Here is a 17,983-nt window from a genome sequence, read left to right on the forward strand (position 1 = left end):
GTGAGTAGTAACTCAAAGAGACTACATAGCATGGAAGAACAACAACAGGACGAGGAGATGTTAGAATTACACATCATCAGGAGCACGAGGTTAACAGACAGCGATTCAGAAAGCATCAAAATCCACATAGATGTTGCGGGATTCAAGATACCAATAGAAATTGACACGGGTGCCTCTGTGAGTGTAGTACCAGAGTCACTGTACCGCGACAAATTACGTAATTTTCAATTGGAGAAATCCAAGATAGAACTGCGAGGCTACTCGGGAGAGAAAATTCCTGTACTAGCACCGTACCGGTGAAATATAAAGATCAATTTCAGAACTTCCCTCTAATAGTAGTGGAAGGAGACAAGACTGCTTTACTTGGAAGAAATTGGTTGAGCTCATTGAAGCTGGATTGGAGTAAGATTTTCCGTGTGGAAGCGAGATTTTCATCAACGGATGAGGTTATCAAGAGTTATCCGAAGGTGCTCTGCGAAACGGGCAGTCCGATCCAAGGCTTCAAGGCGAGTGTCAGGGTACAAAAGGACGCTAGATTTGTTTACTGCAAGCCACGTTCCATACCATTTGCACTCAAGGAGAAAGTTGAGCAAGAGTTCAAAAGACCAGAGACTGAGAACATTATTTCTAAGATAGATCGATGTAATTGGGCTACACCCATTGTTGTTGTACCTAAGTCCGATGGTAAGGTAAGATTGTGTGGTGATTATAAAGTAACCATAAACCAGGTTCTAGAGGGTAATGTCCCCAATACATTGCAAAATATAGAAGATTTGTTCACAACACTGACAGGTGGTCAGATCTTCTCAAAACTGGATCTTACGAATGCCTACTTACAGCTTGAACTAGATGAGGAGTCCAAGTCATGCTTGACTATAAATACTCTTCTAGGTCTGTATTAATTTAATATGCTACCGTTTGGAGTGTCTTCCGCCCCTGCCATATTCCAAGGGGTGATGAACCAGATTTTGCAAGGTATTGAAGGGGTAGCATATTATTTGGATGATATATTAATTTCAGCACCATATAGGCAAATTCATAACATATTGAATGAAGTACTCAAATGGCTAGAGAAGCACAGAGTACAAGTGTCTGCTCGTAAGTGTGAGTTATTTAAAAACTCAGTGGAGTACTTTGGGTACAGAGTAGACAAAGATGGTTTACATCCAACCATGGGAAAGCTGGTTGCAATCAGAAATGCACCCACTCCCAAGAATGTCACTGAACTTCGATCATTTTTGGGTCTTTTGAACTATTATGGGAAGTTCCTATCAAATTTGGCTGCAGTATTACATCCACTGAATGAACTATTGAAAAAACAGCTCCATTGGAAGTGGTCAAAAGAATGCGATACAGCATTCAAGGAGTGTAAAAGCAAATTGGTAGAGGGCACTATGTTAGTTCACGATGGCGTATCGAAGGAGATTAAGCTAGCATGTGATGCCTCTCCATATGGAGTTGGGGCAGTAAGCTCTCATGTATTAAGTAGTGGGGAGGAGAAACCAATTGCTTTTGCTTCATGCACTCTCAGTGCCAATGAGAGTAATTATGCGCAAATTGAAAGGGAAGCTTTGGCATTCATTTTTGGGGTCAAGAAGTTCCACAAATGCTTGTATGGTCATAAGTTTACCATCATTACAGACTATAAGCCCCGAACAGCAATCCTCCATCCAACATTAGCTGCAGCCCGAATGCAGAGATGAGCTTTGATTTTGTCAGCATATACATATGATATTGAATACAGATGATCAGCCAATCACAGTAGTGCTGATGCAATGTCTAGATTGTCTTCCCCATCACAAGTTACACCTGATAGGGAAGAAGTGTTCTATTTTTCATACATTGATGAACTGCCAGTCATAGCTGAAGAGATTGGTAGAGCAACCAAATGTGACCCAGTGATGTCAAAGGTGTATGATTATATTGCAAATGGATGGCCAAACCATGTAACAGACTAAGATATTCATCTATTCTTCATTCGAAGGAATTAATTATCAGTTGATAAAGATTTTATCATGTAGGATGCAAGAGTGGTTGTACCAAATAAATTTAGGTCCAAATTATTAGGCGACCTCCATGACCAGCACCTGGGAATGTGCTTGACCAAGAGTTTTGCGCATAGTTATTTATGGTGGCCAGGTCGTGATAAAGATATAGAGTACACCATGAGTCAGTGTACGACATGTCAATCGGTAAGCAAGCAATCACCATCAGCACCATTAGAGCCATGGAAATGGCCTCCCAGGGTGTGGCAAAGGCTACATATTGATTTTGCTGAGCTAGAAGGACAACAATTGTGCATTGTGATTGATAGCCATTGGAAGTGGGTTGAGGTGTACCCAATGTGGAAAATAACAAGTAAAACATCGGACATTTTGCGAAGATTATTTTCTTCATTTGGCCTCCCTGAAGAAATTGTTTCGTGTCATGGACCACAATTTTGTTCCGAAGAATTTGCACAGTTCATGAGCAAAAATGGTGTGAAACATACCAAGGTTCCACCATACCACACTGCTTCGAATGGTGCAGCAGAGCAACAAATTGTAAAACGTACCCTCATAAAACAAATGTAAGATCCAAATCGAAGGAAACAACAGTTGTCAATGGATCACAAATTGACTAATTTTTAAATTACATATCATAATACTCCTCACATAACTACTGGTAGAACAGCAGCAGAGTTGTTTCTCAAACGACAGCCACGAACCAGATTCTCGTTATTAAATCCAAATTTGGCACAGTCCGTAGAAGAGACATAATTAAGACTGAAAGAGAATCATGATAGAGGTAGAGCAAAAGAGAGAAGTGTGAAATTAAACCAGAAGGTGAGAGTGAAGAACCATCACCATAAATGGGTAAAGTGGTTACTCGGAAGAGTAGTGTAGAGATGTGGTCCTCGCACATATTTGGTCAAGATGTTTGATAATGGACAGGTTAGGTTTGTTCATATTGATCATATTTTACCGACAGACATGGAAGGAGTTGAAGGTGGGAAGTTCAATTATTTCTGACTCATCAGATAGTTTTGATATACCAGTAGCATATCCTACATCTAATGTACATGTAAACAAATCCAAGAGAAAATCAGCATGTAAGTCTGAGTCCGAGTCAGGAAAACAAAGAGCCTGAAGTTAGAGTGAGTTCAAATGAAAATCAAGGAAATTCCAAGGAGGAAAACGTTCCTCAGGATGAGTCTCGAATGAGTTTAAATTCGACACCATGTTTGGAAAGTTCTGTTCAAGAGCAAAAGTATTCTCTTCGAAACAGAAAACAAATGGTAAAGTTAAATTTGTAATTATGGGAAAAAAATAAGACTATATCCTGTTATGTATAAACATGCAAGTTCCGTATGCTGTTTGTTATAATAACTTCTTCATTAACGAGGGAGAAGTGTAATGTCTGTAAGCTTGTAATGTTTGTAGCTCTACACTGTGGATGTGGACGTATTGTGTACTGCAACTACAGAGTTAATAATTAAACAGAGCAGCAGGTTCCGGTGACTTCCGAGAGAGCTGCTTGCCATGTTAGAAAACTGTGTGTGCTCTGCTCTGTGAATATATCACACCACCCTTTTTCTTTAAGGGTATATGTTTGGCCTGAACCCTCCGGATCTCCTCCTTGAATGCCTCCCACTGCCAAATCAATTCTCAACTTAGCAAAGTTAGCTTTTCCCCAATTTTGGACTTTTACTCCTAGTCTATCCTTGTCCTTATCCATAACTACTTTGAATCTGACTGAATTATGGTCACTGGCATCCAAGTGCTCTCCCATTGATACCTCTTCCACCTGCCCAGCTTCATTCCCCAAAACTAAATCCAGAACCGCCCCCTCCTGTGTTGGACTTGTTACATAATGACTTTAGCAGAAAACGTTGGGTTACCTCTTGGGTTTAAGAGTAAGTACTTTGCTCAGCTCGGCACATTCTGATGAATTAAGCTCCAGCTGACTCTTCCATTTCTTCTTCTCGATGCTATAATAATAGAGTAAAAATGTAGTTTCATGAAAATAATTGAAATAAAGGCTTTGCAGATAGAACCACTATTTGCATAGAATACTAGATTATATTTCAAGGTATTTCCATTGACTCTAAACCTAACTGTAAAACAAAGGCTTCTATTTATTGAAATTCTATCGGTGGCATTGAGACAACTCACATCTAAATTTTGTCTTGTACTGATTATAAAAGAAGCACATTGCATCTTATTCTTCATATGTTCTTGAGCTTGTCATCTGTTTCGTAAGCCAATAATAATTTGCTGTTTTGAGATATTACCGTAAACTTCAGTTTTGGGCACTAAACCTCAGGCAGGATAGATTATCCTTCGAGGGTGCACAGCGCCGTTTCACTAGAATGATACCAGGGCTTAAACATAGAAACATAGAAACATAGAAAATTACAGCGCTGAAGGAGGCCATTTCAGCCCATTGTGTCTGCACCGGCCGACAAAGAGCCGCACGGCCCTTCGTCAGCAGCCCTAAAGGTTACATACAAACCCATGAACAATAACGGAAAGGCAAAGAGCACCCAGCCCAACCAGTCTGCCCCACTCCACTGCAACCCCCTTATACTAAAAACATCAACACTCCACCCCAACTGGAGCCTTGTGATCTCCTGGAAGAGGTAAAAACCAGATAAAAACCCAGGCCAATTTAGGGAGAAAAAATCTGGGAAAATTCCTCTCCGACCCATCCAGGTGATCGAAACTAGTCCAGGAGATCACCCTGACCGTATTCTATTCCCTGCAGTACTTACCGTTATATCTGCACCGACCAACAAAAGATCGTCTAGTCTAATCCCAATTACCAGCTCTAGGTCCGTAACCCTGCAGGTTACGGCACTTTAAGTGTCCATCCAACCATCTCTTAAAAGTGGTGAGGGTTTCTGCATCCACCACTCTTCCAGGCAGCGAGTTCCAGATTCCCACAACCCTCTGCGTAATGAAGCTCCCTCTCAAATCCCCTGTAAACCTTCTACCAACCACCTTAAAACTATGCCCCCTCGTAATAGCCTCCTCTACCAATGGAAATAGACCCTTACTATCCATTATATCCAGGCCCCTTAATATTTTGTACACCTCGATGAGGTCACCTCTCAACCTTCTCTGTTCCAATGAGAACAAACCCAGCCTATCCAATCTGTCCTCATAACTAAGATTCTCCATTCCAGGCAGCATCTGAGTAAATCTCCTCTACACACGTTCGAGTACAATCACGAAATTCCTATAATACGGTGACAGAACTGCACGCAGTACTCCAACTGTGGCCTAACAAAAGTATTATACAATTTAAGCATAACCTCCCTGCTCTTATGTTCTAGCCTCAGCCAATAAAGGCAAGCATTCTGTATGCCTTCTTATTCACCTTATCCACCTGGCCTGCTACTTTCAGGGATCTGTGAACAAGCACTCCAGGGTCCCTTTGTTCATCTACACTATTAAGTGGCCTACCACTTAATGTGTATACCCTTTCCTTATTAGCCCTCCCAAAGTGCATCATCTCACACTTCTCTGAATTCCATTTGCCATTGCTCTGCCCACCTGACCAGTAGATTGATACCCTCCTGCAGCTCATGACTTTCCTCTTCATTATCAACCACACAGCCAATTTTAGTGTCGTCTGCAAACTTCTCAATCATACTTCCTATATTCAAATCTAAATCACCGATATATACCACAAAAAGCAAGGGACCCAGTACTGAGCCCTGCGGAATCCAACTGGAAACATCCTTCCAGTCACAAAAACATCCATCAATCATTACCCTTTGCTTCCGACCTCCAAGCCAATTTTGGATCCAACTTGCCATTTTGACCTGGATCCCATGACCTTCATGACCACTCTACCATATGGGACCTTATCAAAAGCCTTGCTAAAGTCCATATATACTACTTCATACGCACTATCCTCATCGAACCTCTTGGTTACCTCCTCAAAAAATTCAATCAGTTTAGTCAAACACGATCTTCCCTTAATAAATCCATGCTGACTGTCACTAATTAATCCTTGCCTATCCAAATGCAAATTTATCCTGTTTTTCAGGATTTTTTCCAATAATTTTACCACCACTGACGTTAGGCTGACAGGCCTGTAATTACTCGGCCTATTCCTTTTCCCCTTCTTGACCAAGGGTACTACTACATTAGCAGTCCTCCAATCCTCCGGCACCATGCCCATATCCAAAGAGGACTGGAAAATGATGGTCAAGGCCTCTGCTATTTCCTCTTTTACTTCGCTCAACAACCTGGAATGCATTTCACCTGGGCCTGGGGACATCTACTTTCAAAGCTGATCAGCCCCTTAATACTTCCTCTCACTATATTTATTTCATCCAGAATATCACACTCTTCCTCCATAGCAGTATCTGCATTACCTCTTTCCTTTGTGAAAACAGATGCAAAGTATTCATTAAGAATCCTACCAACATCTTCCACCTCCTCACAAAGATTACCCTCATGGTCTCTAATAGGCCCGACCCTTTCCTTAGTTACCCTCTTACTCTTAACATATTTATAGAACATCTTAGGGTTTTCCTTAGTTTTACTGACCAAGAATTTGCTCTCTCTTAGTATTCCTAATATCTTTTTTAATTTTACCTCTTATCTTTCTATATTCCTCCAAAGATTCTAAAGTATTTAGCTGTTGATATGTGACATAAGCATCCCTTTTTTTCTTAACCCTCCCCTGTAAGTCCCTAGACATTCAGGGACCTCTAGAATTATTTTCCCCAGCTTCTTTCTTTAAGGGCACATGTTTGGCCTGATCCTTTCGGATCGCCTCCTTGAATGCCTCCCACTGTTCCAACGCCGATTTACCCACAAGTAGTTGTTAAAACAGGAAGGTCAAACATATGACCTGCGACCTTCAGTGTGTTATACCAATACTCTTAGGCACTGCTTCTTACAGCCTGGGACCTTGCACAGTTCATGCTCCACCAAGTTTTTCATGCATTTTGCAGAACAGTTCTGAAACAGGAACATTCTTTGCATATTTAAAAATAAAATATTTTTTTTACATATTTAAATTAATCCAATGCTGATTTCAGGCAGTCACCAGGGATGCCAAAAAACAGTGAGGATCAATATGGCAGTGGCCAAGCTGCCGGCACATATTAGGTGCAGCACTTTGCACCCAGAAATTAGAATACATTCTGCCAGTTTTACATCTTGAAAACAGGTGAAACACATATCTGATGTTTACCACAGTTTGTCCAAATAACATGTGCTGTGTGTGAGCCACACCAAGTGAAAAGATATCTAATTAAATCAACCATGGAAATTGTGTTTCACACCCCGGGCTTAAAGGGTTACATTATGAAGGCAGGTTACATAAACTTGACTTGTGTTCCCTTGAGTTTAGGAGGTTGAGGGTAATCTAATCAAGACGTTTAAAATGATGAAGGGTTTCAATAGGGTAGATACAGGGCAACTGCTTCCTTTTGTGGGGGAACAAGAGGGCATAATTTTAAAATTAGAGCGAGGCCATTTAGGAGTACATTTTTGTTCACGCAAAGGGTTGTGGAATCTGGAACTCTCTCCCTCAGAAAGGCAATTGATAGATATGGATCAAAGGTGGGTAATTTTGTTGAGGTACAGATCAGCCATGATCTGATTGAATGGTGGAAGAGGCTCAAGGGGCTGAATGGCGGACTCCTGTTCCTACGTTCCTATAACAAACAATTTGTCTGTGACGAACTATGCACCAATGCACAGCAGATCGACGAGTGCCTCCAGTGCCTGTCAAGAATGACTCTCCTTTTTTTATTGGGCATGGGCATCGCTGGCAAGGCCAGTATTTATTGCCCATTCCTAAACATAGAAACATAGAAAATAGGTGCAGGAGTAGGCCATTCAGCCCTTCTAGCCTGCACCACCATTCAATGAGTTCATGGCTGAACATGCATCTTCAGTACCCCATTCCTGCTTTCTCACCATACCCCTTGATCCCCCTAGTAGTAAGGACTACATCTAACTCCTTTTTGAATATATTTAGTGAATTGGCCTCAACAACTTTCTGTGGCAGAGAATTCCACAGGTTCACCACTCTCTGGGTGAAGAAGTTTCTCCTCATCTCGGTCCTAAATGGCTTACCCCTTATCCTTAGACTGTGACCCCTGGTTCTGGACTTCCCCAACATTGGGAACATTCTTTCTGCATCTAACCTGTTTAAACCCATCAGAATTTTAAACGTTTCTATGAGGTCCCCTCTCATTTTTCTGAACTCCAGGGAATACAAGCCCAGTTGATCCAGTCTGTCTTGATAGGTCAGTCCCGCCATCCCGGGAATCAGTCTGGTGAACCGTTGCTGCACTCCCTCAATAGCAAGAATGTCCTTCCTCAGGTTAGGAGACCAAAACTGTACACAATACTCCAGGTGTGGCCTCACCAAGGCACTGTACAACTGTAGTAACACCTCCCTGCCCCTGTACTCAAATCCTCTCGCTATGAAGGCCAACATGCCATTTGCTTTCTTAACCACCTGCTGTACCTGCATGCCAACCTTCAATGACTGATGTACCATGACACCCAGGTCTCGTTGCACCTCCCCTTTTCCTAATCTGTCACCATTCAGATAATAGTCTGTCTCTCTGTTTTTACCACCAAAGTGAATAACCTCATATTTATCCACATTATACTTCATCTGCCATGCATTTGCCCACTCACCTAACCTATCCAAGTCGCTCTGCAGCCTCATAGCATCCTCCTCACAGCTCACACTGCCACCCAACTTAGTGTCATCCGCAAATTTGGAGATACTACATTTAATCCCCTCGTCTAAATCATTAATGTACAATGTAAACAGCTGGGGCCCCAGCACAGAACCTTGCAGTACCCCACTAGTCACCGCCTGCCATTCTGAAAAGTACCCATTTACTCCTACTCTTTGCTTCCTGTCTGATAACCAGTTCTCAATCCATGTCAGCACACTACCCCCAATCCCATGTGCTTTAACTTTGCACATTAATCTCTTGTGTGGGACCTTGTCGAAAGCCTTCTGAAAGTCCAAATATACCACATCAACTGGTTCTCCCTTGTCCACTCTCCTGGAAACATCCTCAAAAAATTCCAGAAGATTTGTCAAGCATGATTTCCCTTTCACAAATCCATGCTGACTTGGACCTATCATGTCACCTCTTTCCAAATGCGCTGCTATGACATCCTTAATAACTGATTCCATCATTTTACCCACTACCGATGTCAGGCTGACCGGTCTATAATTCCCTGTTTTCTCTCTCCCTCCTTTTTTAAAAAGTGGGGTTACATTGACTACCCTCCACTCGATAGGAACTGATCCAGAGTCAATGGAATGTTGGAAAATGATTGTCAATGCACCCGCTATCTCCAAGGCCACCTCCTTAAGTACTCTGGGATGCAGTCCATCAGGCCCTGGGGATTTATCGGCCTTCAATCCCATCAATTTCCCCAACACAATTTCCCGACTAATAAGGATTTCCCTCAGTTCCTCCCCCTAACTGCTTAAAAAGGTAGTATGTTTATGAACTTTATTCACTAGAAGTACAATGCCTATTGTGGAACTGAAATATTTGTCGATTTGAAGCACAAGTGGCAGAACTCCTTATTTTGAATGCAATGTCTGCAAGGACTTTTGTAGGTCAACTAGAGGTAGGAGCACTCGAGCTTTCTATTCTTGCTTTGGGTAGTGAGAGGTGGATGCCAGGCACCTTCTGTGTTAACAGGCAAACCAGATTTCACTCCAATGTTCCTCCTCTTCTTCTCCAAGAGACACAGATGCAGGAGCATTTCAACAGGAAATTCATTGAAACAGAAGTTGGAGTGGGAAAGAATGGGCGGCCCACAGTACATGATAAAGCCGTTGTCAAAAATCAAAAACGGTTGAGAAATAAGCTTTCTGTGAATCCTTGTAAATTAGCTGGTGGAGCTTTTAAATCCACTTCCAGCTCTTGTGTAGCGCCTCGTAATGCTGCATGCCCATTTTGCATGGGCATGATTAGTGTTCAGCATAAATGAGGTGGTAATGAAATGGGACACATGGTCCCCAAATCATTATCACCTCATTCAAACATGCCTGCTGTAGAGTTTACCAATATTTCGCAAAGATTTCTTGTACCTTTCTCCTGCAGAGGAGAAGAATCCCTTTTTGGACTTTGAAAATGGAAGGAAAAACTTCGGGACACAAATGAGCTTAAAGGACAGATGAAGCCTGCAGGGAATAAACGGAGATACATTCATGGAGACCCGCCCCTCCCAGTGTTTGGACTCACAGGAAAGGGAATTTAATTTGGAACTCAATGAACATTTTGGTATCCGAGGAAAAACCCTGAAGAAGATACCTAAGAGCTTTACAAGTTTAAGATCTCTAAAGGAACATGTTGGAACAGACTGCCAGAACAGAGGGTGGGACTTCACTCAGGAATTGTTATTGGAGCTAATTCAATTTGTCTGGGAGAATGAGTCAATCGATAACTAACAAGAACTGTGAGGCATAAAAATTCGCTCCCTCGTGACAATAAACGCATCAAGAGCTATCAGGCTAATCACCGGAGACCATTATTGGCATGCATGTGCAAATAGGCCTATAGAAATCACGGGGCCAGCCAAACGGCTCAGGAGTTTACACACTGCCAACAATGCCAACTGGTGATTTCCACATTACTACATCATAATCAAATTACTGCTGAACGAGCCCGCCAAATTCTGACAAAGAAGAGAGTTCAAAACTAATGAGCAGCTCCCTTGAAACAAAGAGCTGGGCCAGATTTGGTGGGAGATAAGGAAGGCTTTTTGGGGTGAATCTATTCCCAGTTTTACAAGGAAAAAAAAGCAGCAGGAGATGGGGAGTGAAGAAATGGAGTAGTGGAGAAAACTACAAGAAACCATCAAGGATCGACCGAGCTCGCCGACAGCAAGAGGCCCATGAAACGGAAGGTTGTCAGCAACCAAATTGACAACCCGGGCCACCACAACCAGCGAAACGACCAACCGAAAGCAACTCAGCATAAACCAAAGAATCAACATTTATTTCCACTCCACAATCTACTTCTGAACGACCAATGGGTGAGAAGTTACCTAAAAGGACTAACTAAAACTATTCCTAACCAAAGAAAGTGGGTACTTACCCTATACATCCAAAACACGTCTTACCGCATCAGCCGAACTCACCCCAACCAAAGACTACACAGTCCAAAGTCCTCTCCTCCATCCGGGGTATGGCGCGCCCAGAAGGCAAAGTGCAGCGAACCCCGAAACCGCGATTCACTGGCAACTGTCAAAAGGGATTGGTGAGCATAGCCCCTGAACCCCCAGAGCTATAACTTAGTTAGTTAGGGGAATTGGGAGGGGGAGGCTGGGATAACTTGTGTAAATGTATCTGCATTCTCCTCTTTACCCCATTGAGAGTTTAAGTTGTATTATTTTCCCCACAGGCTGTATTTTGACAATTTATTCAATGTGTTGTACCCCTCAGTGTGTATTGGTATCACTATTCCATGTGTGTTACTAAAGGTGTGCCTTTTACTCCTTTTTAAACACAATAAAGCCATACCTGTTTCCTACCTTGAAATTGATTGTCCAAGTCTGTCACAGTCCCTTCATAATTCCAGAGTCTAGAACCAAGGGTGTGGAAGCAATTCGAAACCGCTCATATAAGGTCTGAAGGGAAAGCTGACCCCCTGAAAACCACCCCTTACACTGCCCATTTTAGGATGGCAGCTTCATCTGCCCACTCGAAATAAAGGTAGATATAGGACGGGTGCAAAAATGGGTAAGATCCAGCCTCATGCATCCCCACTCCCTGTCCACCTCCTGCCCTGTCTGCCAGAAAACTGTCCGACTTTCAGAAATCTGGATTTTAATCTCTTCTCAAATTACAGTTGCAGATCTGCAATAATTGTTCCGTTTCCGGATCGTCAATTATCTGTGTTCGTGTGACCGGAAATCGCGTTTTATTTTAAAGCATCGGAGAGTATTTCAGCAAATAAGTCGAATTTGCGCTAATATTTTCCCCACCTGAGACAGCAGGTGGATTGGTTGTACAACCAGGCGCAAATCAGGCAAATGTAATCAGATATGTGGGCAGAGATCAGACACTGAGTACAGCAAGCACAATTCTGGTGCAGACAAACCATACACTGAAAGCACCGGCCAAAACCCTGAGGCACTTTATTTGAATCTTAGTTTGTGATGGAGACATTCTGCATTATATTTCGAAATGTTCTAACGTCGAGATGATTCATTGTGATTAATAAATTGGCTTCGCAGAAGCAAGTTCTGACGTAATAGATTTATTTTTACTTTATGAAATACCATCTTCGATCTGAATGCTGCCATTTTTCTGAACACACTCCCATCTGATTTGAATGTTGATGCAGGTCTTCCTACATTTGCCACATTTAAGTTAACCCTTTCTCTGCCGTTCTTGTTTTTGCATGCTCTCTCGGAGACTCAAATGGAAGAATTTTAAGTGCCCAACCAAATATATAAAAAGTAAACAAACAATGTAACATTTCACAAGTAACTTTATACTTGTCACACTGGCAGTAGCCATTTCCATCGGCCACCTTTGGCTTATTGTGAAATGTTTTCCAGCAAACGTTTTCAACCACCAGAAAGTGATACCAAATCGGTATAGTTCATTGTTCAGAAGACCAAAGGAAACTGCAACGGGATATTGGTGAGATGGGCAATGAGCTGAACAGTAGCAAATGGAGTTCAATGTCAGTAAGTGTGAGATAATGCATTTTGGTAAATGAATAACAGCAGTAATTATACTCCGAATGGAGTTCGGGTCGGTGCTGTGGAGGAGCAGAAGGACTTGGGTTGGGGCCGGGGGGTGGTTTACAAGTTCACGGAACATTAAAGGCAGCCCCTGAGGTTCAAAAGGCCATTTCAAGAAAAAATTCTAGGTTTTATCTCAAGATATAGAATATAAAATCCAAGAGGGAGTGATGAGGCAATATAAAACCTTAATAAGACCTCAAATTACTGTATGAAGTATTGGGTTCCACACTACAGGAAGCATATTGAAGCTTTCGAGAAGGTGAATTGAAAGGGTTGAAGGAACATGGGAACAGAGTGGGTAAAGATCATTAGAACAATTTGCACACATGTAGGGGAAATGCCGACACAGACTGGTTAAACTGAACAATTTATTTCTGTGTTATAACTTCTATAGATTTCTATGTAACCGTTTCATTGTTATATCTTAGTATTAGATTTTAGTTTCAAATTACTCCTCTTTCCCCACAGAAAATAAAACATACCTGAAATAATTTGGCTTAACTCTACTTATCCAGAAGATGAAACAGACACAAAATAATAAAACAAGTGTTCCAAGGAAGTACAATGTTTTCAATTTCATGCTGATCCTTCAAAAATCCACAGAAAGGAATCGTCACACATGGACTGTGGTTGTAATTTTCAGTCACAAATATACACTCAACGTCACTCAATTCTCTTCAATCGCCTCCTGAAACAGCGGCAGTTTGACAACTGAAAAGGACAAACGTTCAGCGCGTTCTTCACCCAGTTGTTTAAATGACCACAACTATCATCGTTTCTATTCAGGTTGATTTCTTGTTTAACAAGTTTACCTACCTCCCATATTAGGAAGCTAAGGGAAAGGTAATTTCGATGGTATGAGTCGTGAATTGACTGGTGAATGATACGTAAAGGGTTGATGGTGGATAGGCAATGGCAAACAGTTAAAGATCACATGGATGAACTTCAACAATTGTACATCCCGGTCTGGAGTAAAAATAAAAGGGGGAAGGTGGCTTAACAAGGGAAATTAAGGATAGTGTTAAATCCAAGGAAGAGGCATATACATTGGCCAGATAAAGCAGCACTGGGAGCACTGTGGACTGGGAGAAATTTAGAATTCAGCAGAGGAGGACAAAGGATTTAATTAGGAGGGGGAAAATAGAGTATGAGAGGAAGCTTGCTGGGAACATAAAAACTGACTGCAAAAGCTTGAAGAAAAAAAGATTAGTGAAGACAAACGTAGGTCACTTGCAGTCAGAATCGGGTGAATTTATAATGGGGAACAAAGAAATGGCAGACCAATTGAACAAATACTATGGTTCTGTCTTCATGAAGGAAGACCCAAATAACCTTACGGAAATACTCGGGGACCGAAGGTCTAGTGAGAAGGAGGAACTGAAGGAAATCCTTATTAGTCAGGAAATTGTGTTAGGGAGATTAATGGGATTGAAGGCCGATAAATCCCCGGGGCCTGATAGTCTGCATCCCAGAGTACTTAAGGAAGTGGCCCTAGAAATGGTGGATGCATTGGTGATCATTTTCCAACAGTCTATCGACTCTGCATCAGTTCCTATGAACTGGAGAGCAGCTAACGTAACACCACTTTTTAAGAAAGGAGGGAGAGAGAAACTGATAATAATAGACCGGTTAGCCTGGCATCAGTAGTGGGGAAAATGTTGGAATCAATTATTAAAGATGAAATAGCAGCGCATTTGGAAAGCAGTGACAGGATCGGTCCAAGTCAGCATGGATTTATGAAAGGGAAATCATGCTTGACAAATCTTCTGGAATTTTTTGAGGATGTAACTAGTAGGGTGGACAGGGGAGAACCAGTGGATGTGGTGTTTTTGGACTTTCAAAAGGCTTTTGACAAGGTCCCACATAAGAGATTGGTGTGCAAAATCAAAGCTCATGGTATCGGGGGTAATGTATTGTCATGGATAGAGAACTGGTTGGCAGACAAGAAGCAGAGAGTCAGGATAAACGGGTCCTTTTCAGAATGGCAGGCAGTGACTAGTGGGGTGCCGCAGGGCTCAGTGCTGGGACTCCAGCTATTTACAACATACATCAATGATTTTGATGAAGGAATTGAATTTTCAGATGACACTAAGCTGGGTGGTGGTGTGAGCTGTGAGGAGGATGCTAAGAGGCTGCAGGGTGAATTGGACAGGTTAAGTGAGTGGGCAAATGCATGGCAGATGCAATATAATGTGGATAAATGTGAGGTTATCCACTTTGGGGGCAAAAACACACAGGCAGATTATTATCTGAATGGCGCCAGCTTAGGAAAAGGGGAGGTGCACTGAGACCTGGGTGTCATGGTACATCAGTCATTGAAAGTTGGCATGCAGTACAGCAGGCGATGAAGAAGACAAATGGTCTGTTGGCCTTCATAGCAAGGGGATTTGAGTAGAGGAGCAGGGAGGTCTTACTCCAGTTGTACAGGGCCTTGGTGAGACCTCACCTGGAATATTGTGTTCAGTTTTGGTCTCCTAATCTGGGGAAGGACGTTCTTGCTATTGCGGGAGTGCAGCGAAAGTTCACCAGACTGATTCCAGGGATGGCTGGACTGACATATGAGGAGAGACTGGATCAACTGGGCCTTTATACATTGGAGTTTAGAAGGATGAGAGGGCATCTCATAGAAACGTATACGATTCTGACAGGACTGGACAGGTTAGATGCAGGAAGAATGTTCCCGATGTTGGGAAAGTCCAGAACCAGGGGACACAATCTTAGGATAAGGAGTAGGCCATTTAGGACCGAGATGAGGAGAAACTTCTTCACTCAGAGAACCTGTGGAATTTCCTGCCGCAGGAAGTTGTTGATGCCAGTTCATTGGATATATTCAAGAGGGAGTTAGATATGGCCCTTACGGCTAAAGGAATCAAGGGGTATGGAGAGAAAACAGGAAAGGGGTACAGAGGGAATGATCAGCCATGATCTTATTGAATGGTGGTGCAGGCTCGAAGGGCCGAATGGCCTACTCCTGCACCAATTTTTTATGTTTCTATGTTTCTATAGTTTTTATACCGGTAGAGACTGGAGCACATTGCAACTTCTAATCTGATACAAATTTATGCCTGGATGTCATTTTCTAAAGCATTTGGGCTATAGTAAGTCATAGGAGGAAAAGAACAAGCTTCAAGGAGAAAATGTCCATAAACTGATTGTGGAACAAGGTACACAGGAATGGTCAGAAAACACAAAGCAAGAGAGCAGACCAACATCATTCTCAGGTGGGTTACAATTAAAAGGTAAATCTAAATCAGCATGCTCTGTAATATTAAACGGTGTACCTGCAAGGCACCAAGGGATCTGAAAATGCAAAAATTAACTGAAGCAAAGAATATGGTTGAGCCACCTGTGAAATTCTCTACCGCAGATTTGTTGATGCCAGTTCATTGGATATATTCAAGAGGGAGTTAGATATGTTCCTTACGGCTAAAGGGATCAAGGGGTATGGAGAGAAAACAGGAAAGGGGTACTGAGGTGATGATCAGCCATGATCTTATTGAATGGTGGTGCAGGCTCAAAGGGCCGAATGACCTACTCCTGCACCTATTTTCTAAGTTACTATATGCGCAGAATCATTGTATTTTTCTTGGAGATAGTTCATGACATGTTCACAGCAAAGAAAAAACTAAAGGAGGCTCCAGGACTTTTGCCTAGAATATCGCTGAGGTTATCTACACGAACATTTTTGTGACTATCTGAGAGAGAGAGGAAATCAGATGTGGGACAGAGAGAGACTGGGGGGAGAGTGAGAGAGAGAAAGAGAGAGACTGGGAAAAGAGAGAGAGGCTTGAGGACAGGGAGAGAGAGACTGGAGGACAGGGAGAGAGAGACTGGGGCAGAGAGAGAGAGAGAGACTGTGGCAGAGAGAGGAACTTGGGTGGAGAGGGATCGGGGAGGAAAGAGAAGGACCGGGGAAGAGAGAGAGGGACTGGGGAAGATAGAGAGGGACTGGGGAAGAGAGAAAGGGACTGGGGAAGAGAGAGGGGGACTGGGCGGGAGGGGTGTGGGTGGGGGGGACGGGTGGAAGGTGCGGGGGGGGGAGAGAGCGACTGGAAAAGAGAGGGCGACTGGGGCAGAAAAAGAGCGAGACACTAGTGGGGGAGAGAGAGACTGAGGGAGAGAGAGAGGGACTGAGGGAGAGAGAGAGAGGGAATTTGAGATTGGGGCAGAGAGATATTGGGCGAAGAGAGAGAGAGAGATGGAGGAGAGAGACTGGGAGACTGGGGGAGAGAGAGACTGGGGGAGGGGAACTGAAAGAGGAAGAGAGAGACGAGGGAGAGAGAGAGAGACTGGGGGAGAGCGACTGGGCATGGGCGGGAGGGGGGCGGGAGAGAAAGACTGGGGGGTGGGAGAGAGAGAGACTTGGGGGGAGGGAGAGAGAGACTATGGCAGAGAGAGAGGAAACTGGGGGTGGGGGGGGAGATGGAGGGAGAAAGAGAGAGACTGGGGGGGCGGGAAAGAGAGACTGGGGGGTGGGAAAGAGAGAGGAAACTGGGGGTGGGGGGGTGGGGAGATGGACTGGGGAGAAAGAGAGAGACTGGGGGGAGAGATGGGCCTTGGCGAGAGAATGGAATGACACCTAAACGCCGTGCAATTCCCGTACCAGTACCGAAACACATTGAGGTGGAAGTCAAAATAATGGCTTCCTCTGTTACTTATGCAAAAATGGGACAGCAACTTCAGGCAAGGACAGATGCGAGGTTAAATGCAAATATCCAAAAGTTGCTGTCCGAGTTGCGCAACTCTGCTGTTAGCTTCATGAAAGCCGCATCTCACCGTCTGCCTCTCCATTGAAATGCACTGAATGGTGCGAAGCTGCTGTATTTGCGTGGTAGATACGAACTAAACTTGCCACAAAAGATAAGTCTTGTCATTATAAGTGTAAGTACCCTTTTAATGACGTGATGTGTTCATTATTGCCAATGAATCTCTGGCACAGAAAATTAACTATTACAAGTGTGGAGTCTCATTCCTTCGGGTATTAATTATTGTTGGAGATTTTACTTTTGTCATTTTTTTCCTCAATCTGATCTTTCCTTTCTTTTATTTCTCTTTCTGTTCCTGATTTGACATTGAATTCACCTCTCTAATTCGCACATCCTTCTCAGTCCTTGTGCTGTTAATTTCACAATCCTTCAATCTGATTAGTTAAGGAGATACAAAGTTGATTGCTCTGTTCACTCAAGTCCCCGATACCCTTTTTACCTCATTGCGACGTTATCAGCTTGCAT

At 43.0% G+C, this 17,983-nt stretch overlaps 1 protein-coding gene across 1 annotated transcript in view; it reads right to left on the reverse strand.

The window, feature by feature from the left end:
- The window catches only part of LOC139264147 (alpha-2,8-sialyltransferase 8F-like), a 92,283-nt gene that overhangs the window by 66,832 nt on the left and 7,468 nt on the right, over positions 1-17,983 (reverse strand). The window contains exon 2 of the mRNA XM_070880233.1: positions 3,881-3,970. Coding sequence (XP_070736334.1) covers positions 3,881-3,970 — 90 coding nt within the window. The remainder of the gene's footprint in view (positions 1-3,880; positions 3,971-17,983) is intronic.

The sequence above is a fragment of the Pristiophorus japonicus genome, chromosome 5, assembly GCF_044704955.1.
Source record: "Pristiophorus japonicus isolate sPriJap1 chromosome 5, sPriJap1.hap1, whole genome shotgun sequence".
Lineage (NCBI taxonomy): Eukaryota > Metazoa > Chordata > Chondrichthyes > Pristiophoridae > Pristiophorus > Pristiophorus japonicus.